Source organism: Cydia pomonella, chromosome 15, assembly GCF_033807575.1.
Source record: "Cydia pomonella isolate Wapato2018A chromosome 15, ilCydPomo1, whole genome shotgun sequence".
NCBI lineage: Eukaryota > Metazoa > Arthropoda > Insecta > Lepidoptera > Tortricidae > Cydia > Cydia pomonella.
The window spans coordinates 466,007-487,098 of record NC_084717.1 but is presented as its reverse complement, the minus strand read 5'-3'; the positions used below and the strand labels follow the sequence as shown (position 1 = coordinate 487,098).

The 21,092-nt window shown below is 38.4% G+C and overlaps 2 protein-coding genes across 2 annotated transcripts in view; one reads left to right on the top strand and one right to left on the bottom strand.

Moving 5' to 3' along the window:
- Window positions 1–21,092, bottom strand: part of LOC133525501 (uncharacterized) — a 173,550-nt gene that overhangs the window by 50,237 nt on the left and 102,221 nt on the right. The window lies entirely within an intron of this gene.
- Window positions 2,865–18,199, top strand: LOC133525507 (tetraspanin-9-like). The gene is made up of 5 exons (XM_061861771.1): window positions 2,865–3,026; window positions 12,629–12,817; window positions 15,542–15,700; window positions 17,497–17,709; window positions 18,080–18,199. Exons 1-5 carry the CDS (start codon window positions 2,967–2,969, stop codon window positions 18,143–18,145), a joined length of 687 nt encoding a protein of 228 aa, XP_061717755.1. The 5' UTR covers window positions 2,865–2,966; the 3' UTR covers window positions 18,146–18,199.

Genomic DNA, 21,092 nt, shown 5'->3' with positions numbered 1-21,092 from the left:
TGAATTCTGTCTGATGTAGTCTATGCAGGGTCTACCTCTCATCTCAGGCGGTTAGCAAAGAAGTTTGCGTGATTGTCTAGTAGAAGGTAGCTGGGTTTGGGGCCTTAAACCAGTTCATATACTTTATAACGACCTAGTAGGTTTTTGATCCGAACTCTACGGGTTTTTAAAGACGTTTACTCACGTTTCACGTCAAAAAACAATGTTAAAAATTATGTGATGTACGGAACCCTTGGAACGCGAGTTCGACTCACACCTGGCCTTTTTTTTCAATCCGCCCGAATTTTCGATCTTATTGTAATAAATACTTGAAAATTATAATTGAATTTAATATAAAATAACATAGCGCCTGCAAATCAGCGTGTAGCAAAGTTTATCATGTCGATTTTGAAAGCCCTATTAAGGGGGTCTTTTTTTCATACAAACGTTCTCGATATTTTCCTTTTTGGAATATGGACTTAGATGAAAGATTTTTTTTTATATGAGTTCAATATTAAAAAAAATCTTTTAATTCAGGCATAACCCAAATAAGTGTTAGTAACAGCCTTAAGTAATAATGTTAAACTATGACTATTACAATTTCCTAAATATACTTAGGGTAATACCGTTTTGCTTTTTGATATTCTTATTTTACTACTTCAAAAAACGTTAAAAACGGCCTAATAATTGCACCGTAAACAAACGCCTAGGATACAAAATTTTGTTACGGTTTGTTAAGTTTTGAAGGAGGAAAACGACGAGAACGAAACTTCGATTACTGAGATTTTACGCAGGATTTTTCGTCTGAGCTGCAGTTGTCCTTACCGCACTAATTTTAGGAGCCGCGCCCGTCAGCACGACGGAGGTATTTTCCTAAAATTCTCAAATCAGCTGGTATTTCCTCTTAATATCTGTTTTGCTTGTTTTTTATCTATTACGACCCCATACCGTCCCGTTCCCGTATCAGAACTTTGTTCAGGTCGTGCCCGGGCCCGAGCTGGAACAATCTGGAAACAGTAAATGGGGTGGGCAACTGTCAAAGGTTTGCATAGAAGGCGCCATCATAGTTTGCCCCTTTATCTAGTTTTGTTCTATTAGATTGGGCTTAAAGGACTGGCATCCAGGCCATAAAATTCCAAAACAAAACAAGAATTTGACACAATTCTAGGGATTGACAGGGCAAGCTATACTGGCGCCACCTGTAAAATAGTTCGACCGACCAATCCGCACGACGACGAGCCGGGTCCGTAACGAGTCGCTTCCGATTCCGTGCCGTAATCTAGACGTAACGGAGAAACAAGTCGTGCCGGGCCCGACACCTGGGCCGGCCAAGAGTGGGTTATTCCAAGCCTTCGGGGTTTTCATCAAAATGAATTATAATATAATTAATCCGTATTTTACCTTATCAACAACTAGATATAGATTACTACCTACTTACTTACTACAACTATATAGATTAACATAATCATTTATTACAAGTTATTTATTGATTACACGTAAATATTTGGTGCCTACTTTATAACATAAATAAATATAACTTTTTTGTAATTTTGCTTGCTGCAACGCTGTGTCAAGTACGGCTGAAAGCAAGGCTAAAAGAGACTGATGCAGCAGCCTGCGCTTATAAGTTACCTACAAATTATACACCTAAACCTTCCTCAAGAATTACTCTATTGATAGGCGGAAACCGCATGAAAATTCGTTCAGTACTTTTCGAGTTTATCGCGAACATACAGATAGGATAGACAGACGTGGCGGGGGACTTTGTTTTATAAGGTGTAGGGAAACAGAATATTGTGTTATGTCTGACCATACTCTGAGGGGTGCATTATGTAGTTCATACTGAACAACTTATACTATGATCCGACCTCGAAATCGCGAAAATAAATCTGCTGTTCCATACAAAAAATTTACAATGATTCGCCGAAATGTAAGAGCGGATTTTTCGGGGTTGACCTTATAGTGAAGCCAGGGGGTAAGGGTTTTTACCTTTTATCGATTTGATTAAGGAGTAGTAGGTAAGGTAACATTGAAGAGGTGTTAATTATAGTCCTCACGTATGTATGAATCGTGGTCATTTCCGCACACTCACCGATAAGTGATAACTTATCGCTATCGACTCATCAGTCGGACGATAGGTATGTTCGGATCATGTCACCAGACCTCCCGCCAAAGGAGCTATCCTCATTCCCAGGAATAAGCGGGCATCTCGCTCGTATCTTCCCCGAATGTGCAGAATGTGTAATGAGTTACCTCCTGATGTATCCTTTGCGCTACGTCGTGGGGTTCTTCAAGAAGCGGGTATTTAGGGTTCTCAGGAGTCGGCAACCCTTAAGTGGCTCCTGTGATGTTGCTTATGTCCATGAGCGACGATTACCACTTCACATCTGGCGGCTCGTCTACTCGTTTGCTGGCAATCTATAAGCCACGGATAGACTAAAGACAATTGTTCTACGACATGGATCGCCAGCGACGTCGGGTGAAGTGCTGCGACGTCGCCGGACTCGCTCGACATGTCGGGTGACATCATATGTAAGGCGCATAATGTCGCCCGACATATCGAGCAAAGTCCGGCAAGATCGCGGCACTTCACCCGACGTCGCCGGCGACACGTAAAATTTAGAAAGTTCTTTCGAAAAGTTCCATTTAATTTAGTTTGTAATATCTACTATATCTAGTATCTTTAAGTTTTTATTTTCTCCCCTGTTAGTAATAAAATAAGTAAATAAAACCCAGGGTACCCTTCAACTACATTTCACGCAAATGATTGAGCAAAATTCTATGGCAAAATATTGATATTGGTATCTTCCACGTCACGGCCTTTACAATTTCATTGTTATAGATACAATCAGATAAGCTAAAACCCAGTGTTTGTTTTTCCTGATAAATATCACACAGGTAGTGTTACTGTTAGTCATCCCTGGTAGTTCACGGAGTACAGATTTGCAAATTATTTTTAGTAAAATTTTTATTTAATTATTTCAAAAATGTGCCTCGCGGCGTTTGTTGTGAAATATGTGCTGTTTTTCGCAAATGCAGTATTTGCCGTAAGTAAATGTTTTATTTTATTTATTTTTTTATGTAGGAATAGGTATTTATTGACAATAACAATATACATAATGGATATATAGTCATGCAATATAAAGATGATTACTATAACATATATGTACATAACATATATATGAAGAAGCATCAGGAGGCTCGGCGGAACGTTTGTCAACATTTAGTGACACATCACGAGTGTTGGCATCATCGCTTTCATCGTTATCAGCCATTGTCGTATAAGGATGGAGAAAACGCGGAAATAAAAGTACGTTCTACACGTTTACGGATCACTGATTTTATTTAAATAAACTTTAGATTAAACTACAATACCATTGACACGATAAAATTAGATTAGGAGCCAATAGGTTAGAACACGTGCACCGCCGTGCGCAGCTATCAACAGAATGACGGCTGCCGACCGGTCGGCGCCATCTTGCTACCCTATTCGGGGGGAAACCCGCTCCTATTTTAATGCTACCTTCAACTTTTCATAACTATCAATGTCAACATAATTTCAAAGGTACCCTAATTTTTATAATAATCAACAATCTTGACATTTTGACGTTTAAGCAATCAAAACAAACAATTAGCTGTCAACTGTCAATATGACACTCAATCAACCACGATATTTTGACGTTTAACCAATCACAACAAGTTAGTTTAGAGAATACCCACCATTAATACCAACATTTAACTACTAACATCGTTTACCATGATTTTACGTGCTATTATTAATCAAAACAAACAACTAAATAACAATCATTTGCAAGTAATTCAAAGATAGGGACAAGTGCTGGCGCAATATCAAACGGCGCGCCGTCACGGCCGTCCTGCATATTCACACGTCCTCGTGTGCTGCAGCTGTCTCATCTTCAGTATCTGCAAACGAGTAATAAATAGTGGTTTACACTACGATCTACTCGGTCACCCTGACCATCATATGCCACACAAGAAATAAAGTTAAACTCGTGCCACACAGGCCCGTCATTACACAAGGTCATGAGTACCATATATCATGAGTACCATATAGAGATCAGGATGACACACACAGTTATAAGCATACACACAGTATAGGGTCATTAATGCCACACAGGCTAAGTAGTCAGTACCACAAAGGCGAACCATTGCCACACAGGCTCGTCAATGCCACACAGGCTCGTCAATGCCACACAGGCTCGTCAATGCCACACAGGCTCGTCAATGCCACACAGGCGCACCAATGCCACACAGGCGAGTCATTGTCATTACAGAGACCATTAGTGAAATCATAGTAAGCAAAGATATTGTACGTAATAAAGTTACTCACCATCGCCGTCATCGGCACATTCTGTCTCAACTTGGTCAATAGGGATTTCTAACCCAGCGTTTAACTCTAAAGGAACATAGCACTCAGGCATGGCCCGCACGCGATCATGTGCGTATTTGTATGTTCTATTAGAGTTAAGAGCCTTCAGCAGATACCTGTCACCATCCAACAGCTCTACTACCAAATATGGACCTTTAAATTTTGAGTCTAACTTTGTTTGATTACGCTCGTGGTTTTCCAAAAGAACGTAATCACCAACTTTAAACTTTTTAACCTTGGCTTTAGTTTTATCGAACCTGTTCTTTTCGTAAGAAGCGCTAGCCTCTATTTCTCGTGCCGATTGCTCTCTAATAGAATTTAAGTCAATTGCAGTCTCGTCCATTTCTAATGTCATTAGGTCTAAAGGTCTAGCAACCTTTCCTATTAAAAGCTCTAAGGGACTCGCTTTTGTTACCCTACTCATCGTACAATTGATAGCCAGCTGAATATCAGGCAGCGCATCTTGCCAAGACCTATTCCTACTTGTCTCTACAGCTGTTAACATATTTTTGAGCGTAGACATAACTCGCTCTACCTGCCCATTAGCTCGGCTACTACCAGTTGCAACAAGATGTAAATCAACATTATGGGCGTTGCAATAGTCCCTAAAGTCCTTTCCTGAGAAACATCTACCCTGATCAGCAATAACGCGCTGAGGTGCGCCAAACAATGAAACATTGTATTTTAATGCTTTAATCGCACTAGTTGCGTCTATATTTCGTGTATGGTATAAAATCACAAATTTCGTAAAAGCATCTATAGATACGAATACGTATTCTTTCGTATCTTTCTTTCCGCTTAACTTTCCCGTTGCATCCATATGAATGGTGTGCCATGGAATAGTAACTTTGGGGACGGGGTGTAATTCAGCTTGGACCTTTCCGGAGTTACCCTTTGCCACCCTGCAAGTTATGCAATTTTCTACAAATTTCCTAACATACTTGTTCATGTTTGGAAACCAAAAGTGGCAGTAGACTTTTTCTAGGGTCTTTTCCCACCCTAAATGCATGATGTTTTCATGTACGTGATTTATTATGGCCCACTGAAAAGCCCGAGGAACTATGGGCAACCAAATACTTTTATTGTTCCTGTCAACTTTTCGATATAGTAACCCACGCCTAATTTCATACGTTTTAGCAATGTCGCTATCGAGTTCATTTGTTTCAAGTTTAGCTATGATAGATTTTATTTCATCGTCTTTTTGCTGTTCGGCTTGTAGCCAGGTATCTGAAATTTCTGTTAAATTAATTCGTTTCTGTTCGACTCTAGTTATCTGCTCACGGGTTGGCAAAGGATTACGTGAGAAGAAATCTGCGTGACTCATATGTTTGCCCTGCCGGTATTCGATGTCAAAATCAAATGACTGTAGAAAACACCACCACCTATGTACTCGTGGTGTGAGATCGACTTTTGATTTAGATGCTTTGACCGCGTTGCAGTCTGTCACTACTAAAAACTTCTTCCCCTGTAAATAATGACGAAAATGCTTGATAGCGTTGACGATTGCAAGTGTCTCTAGTTCGTAGGAGTGGTAATTTGACTCAGCCATAGAGGTTCGGCGACTGTAATATTCTACGACATGTAATCTACCATCAACTTTTTGCATAAGTATTGCACCATAGCCTTCCGCGCTCGCGTCCGTGTGCAATTCCGTAGGAAGATCCGGGTCGAATATGGTAAGTACAGGTTTGCAAGTAAGAATATCTATGATTTCTCTACGAATTTTTTCAAGCTCGGGTGTCCAGTGAATTTTTCCTTTGCCTGACGTAAGACCGTAGAGCGGGGCTGCTTTTTGCGAAAATCCAGGGACAAACTGCCGAAAGTAAGAAGCCAAACCGATAAATTGACGTAGTTGAGTAACAGTTTGAGGAGGTGCCAGTTCAGTTAAAGCTCTAATTTTACGTGGATTTGGTCTTATTTCGCCTGCAGACACCTCAAAGCCCAAAAATTCTACCCTCTCTTTCAGAAAAGCACATTTCTTGATATTTAAGGAGAATCCTGCATCCGTCAAAGCTTTCATTACTAACTGTAACCGCTCAAGTCCTTCCTCAATAGTACGCGATGGAATGATTACGTCATCTAGATAGACGACAGCAAAGGACTCGGTCAACGATCCTAGGGCTTTATTAATGGCTCGTTGGTAAATTGAAGGCGCATTGCGAAGCCCGAAAGGCATGGATAAGTATTCAAATTGGCCTTCGGGTGTGACAAAAGCTGTACGCTCGATAGACTCTTCTTGGACCGGTATCTGATGATATCCACTAGCCATATCTAACGAGGTAAAATAATTAGCTCCGACTAAGCGTTGAATTTGATCTGATATTAATGGTAGAGGATATCTATCAGGCACCGTGTTGTTATTGAGTTCCCGGTAATCGACGCAAAGCCTATCACTTCCGTCTTTCTTTTTAACCAGCAACATGGGACTTGCGAAAGGAGAACTGCTTTCCCGTATTACACCGGCTGATAAAAGCTCTTTAATTTGATTACGTACGACAGTTCTCTCATCTGGACTTAACCGGTAAGGCCTACGTTGAACCGTACGGTTGGGGTCTATCAATTTAATTTCCAGTTGGCCCGTAGTAGCCCTACCAGTCGGCGTGCCCTCCACAAAGTATCTAGAATTATTTTCAAGGAGCGAAATCAATTTTTGTCTGTCGTGCCCAGTCATATCACTGTTTATACCTTCAAAACTATTTACTTTTTGCCCTACACTACAGACTGATACTACTTTTGTTTTATTAACCACAAGCTTATGCTCAAAAATCTCAACCGAAAAGCCTGACAAAAGCAAATCTCTACCTATCATAATGTCATCAGTAATATTTTCATCTGGCACCACATGAAACAACAACTCCACCGAATAACCTTGAATAGTTACTGTTGACAAAACTTGGAAGTTGCAATTGATATTTCCATTTAAACCTATCAACGTCACTGCATAATACATTCGTTTGCCAGAGAGTTTACTTGCTAAACTTTCTCTTATTAAAGAGCATTCGGCACCAGAATCGAAACAAAATGAAAACTTCTCACCGGTTTGGTCCATAAGATGATCAGTGGCTGCTTTGATGGTGCAGATGTCCACCCGTCGCTCGACCCGTGTATCGCTGGCCTTAGTATCCTTACTAGGGCAGTGTGAAGCGATGTGACCTTGTTCGCCACATTTGAAGCAGGTTGGAGTAATCTTCTTTTTGTTTTCGTTGTCTCCTTTCGAAAATTGTGGTGTAGATGTACTTGAACTCTCGGAACGTATGCTAGTGTTGGGGTCACGACTACTGCTTCCTCGACATTCACTAGATATATGGCCTAGCCTGCCACAGTTGTAACATCGTCGTGAGCTATCAGTACGCGGCTTTTTTGCATCCACAAACGAAGTTGTCTTGTCTTGATTAGGAGGTCCTCTTTTTCTAAAAGTATAGGCCATAAGCTCTTGCTGAAGTTTGTTGCGGTTTTCTATTTCAGTGGTAAATGCCACTCTTTGTAATCGAGGCTCTATCTTCGCAGCATGGGCTAGTGTAACAGCGATGGCGATTTGCTCGGTGGTCAAAGACTTCCATCTTGCCAACAAGGCGCTCATAAAGCGACTGGTGTAAGCGGATAAGCATTCGCCTTCTTTTGGGCTCTCATTGAATAATCGCCATAAATTTGCGGCAGGAGTTTCAACAAAATCGAATCGGGCGAGAAACAGGTCTTTCAACTGGGGCCAAGTTATTCCAGGAAAACTAGCCTGTGCTAACCACGCTGCTGCGCTTCCTTTGAGTGCTTTGCTTATGGTCATAATGAGATTACCACCCGAAAGGTGTTTATCTTGCAAACATAAGTCCACTGTTTCGCACCACGCACGAGCATCGCTATCCCGAATATCAGGATTAAATTCAGGCAACGAAACTTTTGATTCCGTGACACGTGGTTCTTGTATAGCACGAATTAACTCTGCCAAGTTCCGTTGTTGCATGTCAAAAAGAGATTTCCATCGATCGCACTCATTATTTAGTGAATATTTTTCATTCTGACCTGTAGGCTGCTCTGGAAATGCACGGGGTAATCCCACTTCTGATGAAGAAGCATCAGGAGGCTCGGCGGAACGTTTGTCAACATTTAGTGACACATCACGAGTGTTGGCATCATCGCTTTCATCGTTATCAGCCATTGTCGTATAAGGATGGAGAAAACGCGGAAATAAAAGTACGTTCTACACGTTTACGGATCACTGATTTTATTTAAATAAACTTTAGATTAAACTACAATACCATTGACACGATAAAATTAGATTAGGAGCCAATAGGTTAGAACACGTGCACCGCCGTGCGCAGCTATCAACAGAATGACGGCTGCCGACCGGTCGGCGCCATCTTGCTACCCTATTCGGGGGGAAACCCGCTCCTATTTTAATGCTACCTTCAACTTTTCATAACTATCAATGTCAACATAATTTCAAAGGTACCCTAATTTTTATAATAATCAACAATCTTGACATTTTGACGTTTAAGCAATCAAAACAAACAATTAGCTGTCAACTGTCAATATGACACTCAATCAACCACGATATTTTGACGTTTAACCAATCACAACAAGTTAGTTTAGAGAATACCCACCATTAATACCAACATTTAACTACTAACATCGTTTACCATGATTTTACGTGCTATTATTAATCAAAACAAACAACTAAATAACAATCATTTGCAAGTAATTCAAAGATAGGGACAAGTGCTGGCGCAATATCAAACGGCGCGCCGTCATATATTATAATATAATATATACAGATGATTACTATAACTAGCTTATATCTAAAATAGGCCCTTGAGGCATTGTACCAAGGATGCTGGCGGCATTTCCTCGTTGTATCGCAATACTGATACGTTGTGCGAGGAAGCCGCCAGCTCTTCGGTCACCAGTTACGTCAACCAGACGTTTCGCGATTTCTCCAAAAAACTTGTGCGCGCTGGGACCCCATGGACCTAGAGTTTCAACGCCAATGTTTTATTAGCTTACGTAAATTATATTAATTAAATTAAAGTAAAAAGGTTTTGTGATTCTGAAAAAGTCTGCGTGTATTCGTTATGAGATCACGGCAGCGATTTATTAATACAGTGTGTCAATTCAATACGGGCGAATATTTAAACGGTGGTTAGCAATTTAGCATAGGATTGGACCTAAGAAGTATACTGAGAAATTTTGCTTAGAAATACATTGAAAATATTAATCATATAAAATAATTTGACCCGAAATGTAAAGTAACTTTACATTTCGGATTTAGATACGAGTTTTTTTAGTAACGTTGTGAACGCTTGTTGACGTAAATTATCAAAAAATAATTGCTGGGTCATATTTAAGCATAACTTTTAAAAAACTTCTTAATTAATGATTAATCGGATAAATTCTCTATCCGGGCCTATTGCATGATAAAATACAAGCTAATATATATGCTATTAGCGCCACTTGCATCATCCCACTAACCAGGGGTTAACCTATGGAGTGTGGATTTAAGACGAGTGAAATCTCTTATGGTAGAACTGTTGCAAAAGTGTCCAGCTGTCAGCTATAAATAATAGTTCCAAATTTCTCCAGGGTAGCGCTAGAGTAGCTAAAAACCTAGGCGCTATTGACGGAGTGATGTGCGCTGTCTATGATTTGTTTTTTTTTTCAAGTATTCTAGGTATTGTAGCGTCACCTATTTAAGGTTTTTTGATGACACGTTTTGGTACATGGAGATTTATTTCCTTACCTCTACCTTCCATAGTTTCACCGCTATAGATTTTCTTACATTGGTCCGCCTATTGCTATCTCCATCGCACGCACATAATTATATTGCTATCTCGCCCAATGATGCCGGTTGTCAATGCGCATGCAATAGAGAAGGCAACAGACGGGTCAATGTACGAAAAACTATCTGGAAAGCGTTTCTTCTTTACAAGTACGTAGTGAGAAAATTGCAGTTAATTATTACTTTAAATTGAAGTAGCTTGGAGGTTTAGCCAAAATGACAATCGTTTGCAGAAAACGAAACTATTGTCTCTCTATCACTCTTCCATATTAGTGCGATAGAGACAGATAGCGTTTCGTTTCTCTGCAAACGATTGTCATATTGGCTAGGCACCCAGGTACTCTTTGCGCGAAACACATACGTATGTTAATCTTAAGACTAGGAAACAGGTTAAATTTCCAAATCGTTATCATGTACTTGGCGCAAAACCTTTTAATCTCAGTTACGCTTGAAAAACCGTTATTTTTAAACCGGTTTTTATGAGAACGGTTCTTGTCAAATTAACCGGTTTATAACAATAAAAACCGGTCTCTTCCTATCTCGGTGTCTATGTTTACGTGGTATACCACCAGGCCGACTGGCCGTTGCGTCGCTCGTCCAATAAACCGTTTTTTCAGGTTACAATAAAGTTCTTAAAACGTTCGCGTTTTTATAAAAGTTCGGAGGAAAACCGAAATAAACCGGTACTTAGGTACCGGTATTTTAAAACCCGGTTCCGAGTCGTGCTAGGAAGTAACAAAATACTATCTGTGGTATCCTTGGCACTGTTTGAAGTAGGACAAAGTTAGTTTACTTAGATAAACCTTTCGCCAAAATCATTACCTATACCTCGTCACACGCTGCTCTTCGAATCGCTTCTACTAAATACGTGGTACGTTACACACAGGCCAATTCGAACGTGCACCGACATTAAACCGATATTAGAATGACATTGGAATCATATCAGTTAGCTGTCATTCGCGCGTTCATGTCGCGCAGACTTGTCCGCACCAGTATTAGTGCGAGCGAGATAATTCCACGTCAATATGATTCCAATATTATTATCATTCTAATATCGGTTTGATGTCAGTGTACGTTCGAATTGGCCTGTTAGCTGGCCGAACTGGCGAAATAGTTTTCCCGGTAGATATTTAGAAAAAATACTTCATATATACTTACGATAAGAAATATGTTGTTGGACAACATAAGAGGAAATAATTACGCCTTAAGGATGGCTCACGCTAGACCGGGTCGGAGCTTCCCGGGCTTCGTTTTATTGGAAAACACCAAGAGGTCCACAAGATCACCGATCAGCCGCCATAGAAAATGACGTGTCGGACGCTTTGAACCAACTTTGGTTTGTATTTTATCGTTTTATTTAATATGTTTGAGCAAATTCTCTGTCAGGCTGTAACCAGTCAAGCGAATTTTATGAAAATCAAACTGATTTATTTTTGATTATCATAAAATAATCGGGTGTCAAAAATGTATTATTTGACCTTGTTTTTCCATGTATTATTTTGGTTCCATAACTATAGACAAAAACTTTTAAGTTCGCCTGTTGTGACGGATCGTGCAACTACGGAACCCTACACTGGCAGGGCCCGACATGTTCTTACCAGGTTTTTTATTTAGTTATGTTTTGAGTTTTGAATGTAAGTAGTTGATATCAGGTGAACTATTCGGCTTGCACTGACGGCCCCATTTGAAGAATGATTAAGACACGTATAAGATCTTGGAAAGATATTTGAAAGATCGATAACTAAGCGACGTGTCAAAGTTGACTTTTATTTCAATTCCGCTGTGATCCCAATAAGATCTATCTACGATATTTCTAACGTCAAAGTGACATTGGTTGCCCGAATCGAGCTGCTTCTGTCAATTATACGACATACAAATGATATCTAAATGAGAACTTATCTAAACATTCTAAACCAGAACTTATCGTTATTGTATCTCATTCTTCGAAATGGGCCGTGAAAGATTGAATGAACTGGTGGAATGAATCAGTTCTCCTGATATTACTGTGATCTCTACTTCTACCAACCTGATATGTCGAGTTTGGGCAAAGTAATACAAAATCAGAACTGACTTTTTCTGATCTTTTCTATAGAGGCCCAAAAACAAATCGAGCTCCTTAGAATTGAAGAATAAGTATTATATTATCATCAAATAGGTAACATAAAAAAATAATAATATAAATTTTTGGTACTTTGAAATTAAATTAATATTTCCAACCCCTATTTCACCATACTTTAAAGCTACTTTATCTAAAACATTATATTATCAGCTAGCCGGGGACACTATACTTTAAAGCTACTTTATCTAAAACATTATATTATCAGCTAGCCGGGGACACTATACTTTAAAGCTACTTTATCTAAAACATTATATTATCAGCTAGCCGGGGACACTATACTTTAAAGCTACTTTATCTAAAACATTATATTATCAGCTAGCCGGGGACACTATACTTTAAAGCTACTTTATCTTAAATATTATGTCATCAGCTAGCCGGGCTTGGACTTCTCGGCGTGGGCATCGCAGTGCTGGTGCAGTTCTCCGACCTGGTGGACATAGTGCCCGTGGCCATCAACTCCATCCCCATCGCCGTGATCGTGGTGGGGGCCATCGTGTTCCTCATCTCCGTCTTTGGATGCTGCGGCGCCATCAGGGAGTCGAGATGTTTGCTCATCATGGTGAGTCTACAACCGTGTGGTCGGCAGTAATGTGCTGGTGCAGTTCACTGACCTGGTGTACATAGTGCCCGTGACCATCAACTGTATCCTCATCGCCGTGATCATGGTGGGAGCCATCGGGTTCCTCGTAGCCTTCTTCGGGTGCTGCGGGGTGGAGATGATCTGCTGTCGAGATTTACACTTTATTTGGACAACCACGTAGGTCATAATGGTCAACAAATATCAAACTTATTTAATACTTTCTTTCAATCGGTGTTCGTTGAAGATGCCGGTGTAACTGAAATAAACCCATTATATACGGACAATATAAATACATATTTGCCTATTAGTAATAATATAAGCCATATCAAAATTACTCCGACAGTGGTAGAAAATTATTTAAAATCATTAGTAGTGTCTAAGGGAAGTGGACCGGATGAAATCCACCCAGTATTCCTTCAAAGATGCCGTGCAACACTAGCCTCACCGATTAGCTATTTATTTAATCTTTCCTTGAGCACTGGAACGATGCCGGCATCTTGGAAACGCTCAATTGTTATTCCGATTTTCAAGAATGGGAAAAAAGATAACATTAAAAATTACCGCGGAATCTCAAAACTATCTGTTATTCCAAAACTATTCGAAAAAATTATTTATGATATCCTTTATAGTGTAATAAGGCCACTGCTAATTCCACAACAACATGGATTTGTTAACAGGAGGTCCACAGAATCGAATCTTTTAGAGTTACTAGATTATTCTCTTGTTGCAATGAATAAAGGTTTTCAGGTAGATGCTATATATACAGACTTTTCCAAAGCATTTGACAAAATTTCCCATTCTATCCTCATAAACAAACTACAATCATTGGGAGTCCATGGTAATCTCTTGAGATGGCTCACGTCATATCTACGCAATAGAACCCAGGCGGTAGCGGTCAAAGGTCATATTTCCAGCTTTATTCCTATCCCCTCAGGCGTCCCTCAAGGATCCCATCTAGGCCCATTGTTATTCAATGTGTTTATTAATGACGTAATCAAGTGTTTCCATCACTCCAGAGTTCTTTTGTATGCCGACGATATGAAGATATTTAGCGCTATCTCATCAAACAATGACTGTATCAATCTGCAACAGGACCTTGATAGACTAAGTACTTACTGCCAACATAACAAACTGTCGCTGAATATTGCTAAATGTTATTCCATCTCATTCTCAAGAAAACGTAATCCTATAATTCATAATTATTCTATTAATAACGTACATCTTCATAGAGTAGATGAGGTTAAAGATCTCGGCGTATACATCGACAATGAGTTGCAATTAACTACCCATGTAAATAAAATTGTTCAGAAAGCATACAAAATGCTCGGATTTATATTTCGACAAAGTAAGGATTTTAAAAATCCAAACACTTTCATTCTTTTATACAACGCCTTCGTTAGATCCCACTTGGAATATGCTTCTACGGTATGGTCTCCTCATTTTGCTATTCACATTAACTCAATTGAAAGGATCCAAAATAAATTTATCAAGTTTATGAAATACAAATTCAAAACTTTTGACCACAACCGTCTAGAACCCCTTCAAGTTCGTCGCGATGTTAGGGACCAAGTGGTTTTATTTAAAATCCTTAACGGATCGATTGACTCACCTAATCTGCTTTCGGACATATTCTTTCGATGTCCAGACCGTCGAACGCGTTCCTTTAACTTATTCTCAATACCTTCCAACCGAACTGTGTACGCGAAGAACAGATTTCTCGTAAGAGCATGCAAAAGCTATAATGATAAGTACTCTGATATTGATATATTTAATTCTACCTTACCTAAGTTTGTTTCTGCAATTAAGAACATAAATAAATAAATAACAGTAATAAAAAAAAAAGTAGTAAATATTAAATCTAATGATTTGTATTCTCTAAGATAATGAGCTGCATGTAAATTTAGTATAAGCAAGGTATTATGTCTTTCTTTTCTGTTGTTAAAGTTTAATAATCTTACCTAAACCTACTTTACAATTTCATAGAAGTGAAACCAAATTGTATAAGTCTGGTTTGAGCAGCAAAGAATGTTATTATTCTATAAGTGGAAACTGTTATGGCTTGTGTGTATTCTATATTTGTTTAAACATATGTATTATTTTTCGCTGTTTGTTTCCCAATAATGAATAAAAAAAAAAAAAAAAAAAAAACAGTCTCGAACAGTCATATGAACAAACATTGTAATATAAGTAAAAACCACTACCGAAACTGCGTACCAGGTAATGTTGCGGTGGTTTCCAGGAGTTTGGAATTTTTGTTGATTCACTAGAAATGCTTAACATATTGCATAGTCAGAACACTTCTAGCCACTTAGTTTAATCAATTATTTTTTGATCGGATCTCGTCCTTATCGTGAAATGTAAGTACAAAGATAAAAGTAGATATAAGGTAGGTAATAAGTGCCTATACTATTATGCCTACTAAATTAAATTTCCAAGAACCAATGCTGTATCTGTATACGAAATTTATTAATTACAGTTAATGACTTAAAGTTACACTGTTTCATGCACTACCAATCCACTGTCAGCCATTTTAGCCTACATATATTTATACGCAGTGAAGATGAATATTATGTGTAAAAAAACAATATCATACACACGCCTCCACATGTTTTCGTTAACAAACTATCAGAATCTGGATCCGGATCCGTTAGGTCATCAACAAAATATATAGTATTTACTTTAAAATGTTTATTTCTTCCCCAGTACTCGGTGTGCATGATGATCCTGGCAGCCGTAAAGATCTACCTGGCTGTGGTGATCTTCCAGAACCTGAGCGACATCTACGACGTCGTGGAGGGCTGGATCCGCGACGCCTTCAACAACCCCAACTTGAGGGATGCTTTCCACGTTGTTGAGGCTGCTGTGAGTACCTAATTTTCCTTGGTTATGAAACCTTCCAATAGGCAAAGCCCAGGTAATAACAATAATACACTTTGGTGCAACATCACTTATTTTATTCACTTCAATTTTCAACAATACTTTTTAAAAGTCAATTGTACAAGGTACAAGTCTACAGTTAAACACGAACTGTCCGTTCTGAGCTAGATCATCGCATTTTTTAACCTCAGGTAGCACTTCCACGTCCCAACTGGTTCTACCTGACTTATATGTACCATCAATACTCAGTTATGTACCCATTCTTCCTTATGAAGAGTTACCACCTTGTGAAGTTCTACCTGAATGAAGTGGGCTATTGTAAACATAGCGACATCTACATACAACGTCTCTTAGGGCTAAATACGCGACGCGTTCAACAATTCAATGTTAAGGCTGCTGTGACCATTTTTTTTACAGGACATTATTGCACAAATTGACTAAGTCCCATAGTAAGCTCAATAAGGCTTGTGTTGTGCGTACCTAGATAACGAGATATATATATACATATAAAATATAAATAATTGTAAATATTTAATACATAGAAAACACCCATGACTCAGGAACCAATATCCGTGCCCAAGTGTCACTACCCTATGCTAGACAGGTCGTTAAATCTATACGTCTATATTGAATATAATTTTTAAGGTGCAGTAAGTTCGTGTTATTCTCTCACTCTCACTGGCCGTAAGCATGAGCGAGACGGAAGTGCGTTCCCAGGACCGCGGATATTAGGTTTTTTGTTATTTCAATATTTCGTACGTTGAAAAAATAAAAAGTAATCGATACGTTCCCTCAAACGTGATATTGGCGATTTTTAGAAGCAATTTTCATGTTTATATATACTTATGTTTGTTAAACCTAGCTAAATTTGTTAAGTGCATTTTAGACCTACCTATGTTCGTGATTTTTTTCTATCAAGCGAAAGTCAAAAACTTAGGATTTGTATATATATACGCCCTCGAGAAAGGCCTTAAAATTGCTAATTAAATTTAAGACCGACTGCCATTGTACTGCCATATTGTGATCCAAAAAATCACTACAAATTTTCTAAATCCGTTTTCTACTCTAAAATCTACTCCACCTTAATGATTACGTTACGTGAAGTTCTATGATAAATATCTGAGTTGTTTCATCACATTATTAACATAAAATAAAATGGTCCTACTTTGCTCCAATTATTTGTTGCAAATAACGTCGACTAAGAATACGTTTGTGCTATATCCATTTTTGAGTAAAATCGTTTTCAATGATTCCTAAAATAACAAAAAATATGCTGTAATTGAGACTAATCGGTTTAAAAAAAATCTAAATTGTTGTGCCATGTTACTATAGGATATTTTACAGAAAAGTATGATGATGAATAATGTGATTATCACAAAAATTATGACATATTCAAAACTTTATGTCATGTCCATAGATATATGCCATGTCATACATTACACGTTTAACATTTACTTATCAAAAACGGATATTATGGCAATAATTAAAATGCTTTTATTTCATGATTACCACTATACGAGTATTCAAAATATTTATGTGCTTAAATTATAAGTTGAATATATCCTAAATAAAATTCATAATTTTTTTTTTGCTCCGTTTCGCTCTCCTACAAACCAATGTAAGTGCCGTATTCCCACCCGAAGACAAGGGAAATTAATATCTTTCAAATTATTAATTATTAAATATATTCCGATGAACAAAGCATTTTTGGCCAAGCTGAAACGAAGTCACTTCGTTTGAGCTACGCGGTCGGTAAATTGACGAGTTGCACTGTCCCGCAGTTCCAGTGCTGTGGCGTGAGCGGCCACGGCTCGTACGACGGCGTGTACCCGGCGCTCCCGCTGACCTGCTGCGCCGACCCCGCCGACGTCGGCGGCGTGAGCACCTGCGCCGCCGCCGACGCGTTCGGCGGCTGCGCCAACATCGTCGCCAACTGGTTCAACACGTTCGGCGATATCGTCGGCATCGTGCTGATCACTGTCATCGTTGTTGAGGTAGGCACTTACCTCGGATGGGAGGCAGTAGCGAACGAACTACTCTCTTCAAATTTGGGGAGCCGGTTCCATGGTTATATAGATTTTCTCTGTCGATTCAGTTTTTGGAATAATTTCAAAATGGTGGAGCCATTGGAGTTTACAAGGTCTACAGCTCACAGAGGCACTGGCTATAAATAGTATCTATTGTTATTATTTGGCTTGCATCGACTTCAAACATATCAGTTGGTAACGCATATACTTAAATAGCTTAATATTTTATTTTATCTTTTAGAGTCGGTTTTTAGTTGATCTATCTTTTAGAGTAGTTTGAAGTGTCGTTGCAAATGTAATTTGTTTTAGTTAATTAGCATGCATGTGTTTATTTCAGCTGGTGGCCATGATCTTCGGGCTCTTCCTCTCGAATAGAATCACGAACAAGAAGCGCTCGTTCTAAGTTAATTTTATCTAAGTGATTTAAGTGAAAATAAAGTATTTTTACCTAGTTTAATCTTTTGTTTCTTTACGGAAGCATTTTTGCCCATACTGAAACAAAGATCTCTGCTAACAATTAAAAACAAATGTCATACTTGAGAAGTTGAGAGTTGTGGAGAAGAGCGGGATATAACAAGACCGTTACAGGGCAGGAACTCTTATTTGTATATGTACGTCGCTCGGACACCGTTGGAAAGGAAGAGCTTTGCTCCTTCTGTTCTACCTTCTATTAGTGGAGTAAGTATGTGAACAAACGCAAGAGTTATAAAAGTGAAGGAAGAGCTTGTGGATGGCCTTTATTTATAGACGGTCTTATTTATCCACATTAACCTTGGGAGGGAAGAATAGCTTTGCGATCCTAACGTAATAACGGTACTTTTGCTATTAAATTACATTTCGGGAGAAAAAGTTCTCCACTAAATAAATTTTGACAAATCACTTTGATTTTGATGTCAATTGCTTCAGAATAATATCGGTATTATAGGTTTCTAAGTTAGGTCTTCAAAAAAATTGTTTAGCAAATTTTGAAAAAAAAAGGAAAACCTATAAACCTCGTTTTTCATTGTGTCGAAAAATCATGGAGAATGGAAAATATTTAGAAGTGGAAAACCGTTTTCTCTTTTTAGTGTTCCGTACCCAAAGGGTCAAACGGGACCCTATTACTGAGACTTCGCTGTCCGTCCGTCCGTCTGTCACCAGGCTGTATCTCATGAACCGTGATAGCTAGGTGAAATTTTCACAGATGATGTATTTCTGTTGCCGCTATAACAACAAATACTAAAAACAGAAATATTTAAAGGGGGCTCCCATACAACAAACACAATTTTTTTTGCCGTTTTTATAAATAATGGCACGGAACCCTTGTGCGCGAGTCCGTCTCGCAATTGCCCGGTTTTTTGTTTGGACGATCACGTTTCTTAATCTACTTATTACACTTGTCGATGTCTATTTCTATTTGAAATAAAATAATCAACAAATTCATCGATTGAATAAAACTGCTGTATCATATCAACCAACTATTACTTAGGTAAAAAGGCTAAATGGTAAAATATAAGGTTCATCTTGGAGACAGTTATAAATTATGAACGCCATACAATATTGTCTTTTTAGCAGGTATACGATTTGAGTATCTTGGATTAGGTTAAAAAAGACATAATTGAAAAGACATCTTTTCAATTATGTCTTTTTTATTGAACTGGTCCAAAACTTCGATGGAGTTTCTAAATCTTGTTGGATTTTTTGGAGTCGTTTACACCCGATGCATCCTCCATTGAAAAAATCACCAATAGTATTTATTTTGTAATATTACTAAAGATGATTTCACGTACGAGTAAGAAAGTGGTCAGAGAAAGTGGTACTGCGATATTATGGTCACGCTTATCCACTTATCACGAGTTACTAAAGTGATAATGAAGTTAAGGTAAGTTCGTACGGAGGTAAATAAATACATACATATAAGTGTTTAAATTTTGGTGACTATTAACTAACATTGGAAGCAGAAATTTTGAAACGTAATAAATATGAGAGCCTCGGTAGGGGTATTTTGTACCATTTGGCGTTGACTGTAGGCGCACAAGTTTTTTGCAGAAATCGCGAAGCGTCTGGTTGACGTAACTGTAGACCGAAGAGCTGGCTGCTTCCTCGCACAACGTATCAGCATTGCGATGCAATGAGAAAATGCCGCCAGCATCTTTGGTACAATGCCTCACGGGCCTTTTTTAGATTTGAGCTAGTTACAGTAACACCACTGTATATATCCATAATGTATACTGTTATTGTAAATAAATTATGGTCACTAAAAACTCCAACAGGTCATTGTCAAATACTTGTAAAACCATTAAATTTTCGGATCTTCTTTTTAGTTTCACAATTTTCTATATTAAAAACTTGTTGACGGCACAGGTCACTGAGGAAGGTTATAAGCAGATTAATTTTTCATCAAAATGGGTCCATATTGGTCTGCATAGACCTTATACTCGTAGGTTTTGAGATACAGTTGCCCAAAGGCGCTTGATTTTTTTCACTACCAATATGATACCAGATTAAATTAAGCATATTGTAGAAATGGTATTCAAAACTGAGGCGAGGCTCTCTGCCTCTTTATCGCTCTTGCATATTGGAGAGAAAGAGAGGTAGATGAATAAATTTCGATTTTCGTTTTTCGTGGTAGAGCCTCTGACATGGATTATTTTAATATCTTTATGAAATAACTATTCAAAATTAAATTAAATTCATAAAAAAATATGTCTAATGCTTCTAACATTTTTTCACTACCAATATGATACCAGATTAAACATAGTGCAGACATGGTATCCAAAACTTCTAATACGTGATGTCAACTGCTTCATTGCCGCTTTGTTGTTTACCGTCGTAATTATTATAATTACCTCAGTAACTTAACTGTAGTTGGTAGCTGCGCGCAACTACGCTCCCTACAGTACCCCTAGTGTAACTTTGATCGACATCATAACGTGACGAACGCGTTTGCGTTAAGTGTCATTTTGTATGAGATTTTTGACTTTCCAAAACGTCCCGCTTGGCGCGCTGTTCAAAAACCCATACAAAATGAGACTAAACGCAAACGCGTACGTCACGTTTCAAAATCGAATTTAGTTACACTAGGGGTACAGGTGTCCACGGAAGACCAGCGTCAGCGTACTACTTCAGTAGGACCTGGCATTATGCTGAGTGTTCACCTTTTTCAGTATAATTATATACAGTGTACAAGTTAGTTATAAGTCATTTTTTCTCTTTCTTTCTCTATATGGTATTGTATAACTGTGTACTTATACTGAAATAAATGATATTCTATTCTATTCTAATACAAGTGCGTCTTGAATAGTTCGACATTCAACTTAACTTAGGTAACTTAGGTACAACACTTACTATGAAAAAATCTCATATCTCAC

Excerpts from the sequence above, each read along its gene's own strand:
- LOC133525507 (XM_061861771.1), top strand. The coding sequence starts at position 2,967 with ATGTGCCTCGCGGCGTTTGTTGTGAAATATGTGCTGTTTTTCGCAAAT. Across the intron at positions 3,027-12,628 it reads TCGCAAATGCAGTATTTGCC|CTAGCCGGGCTTGGACTTCT; the intron begins GTAAGTAAATGT and ends TTATGTCATCAG. Across the intron at positions 17,710-18,079 it reads TCACTGTCATCGTTGTTGAG|CTGGTGGCCATGATCTTCGG; the intron begins GTAGGCACTTAC and ends TGTTTATTTCAG.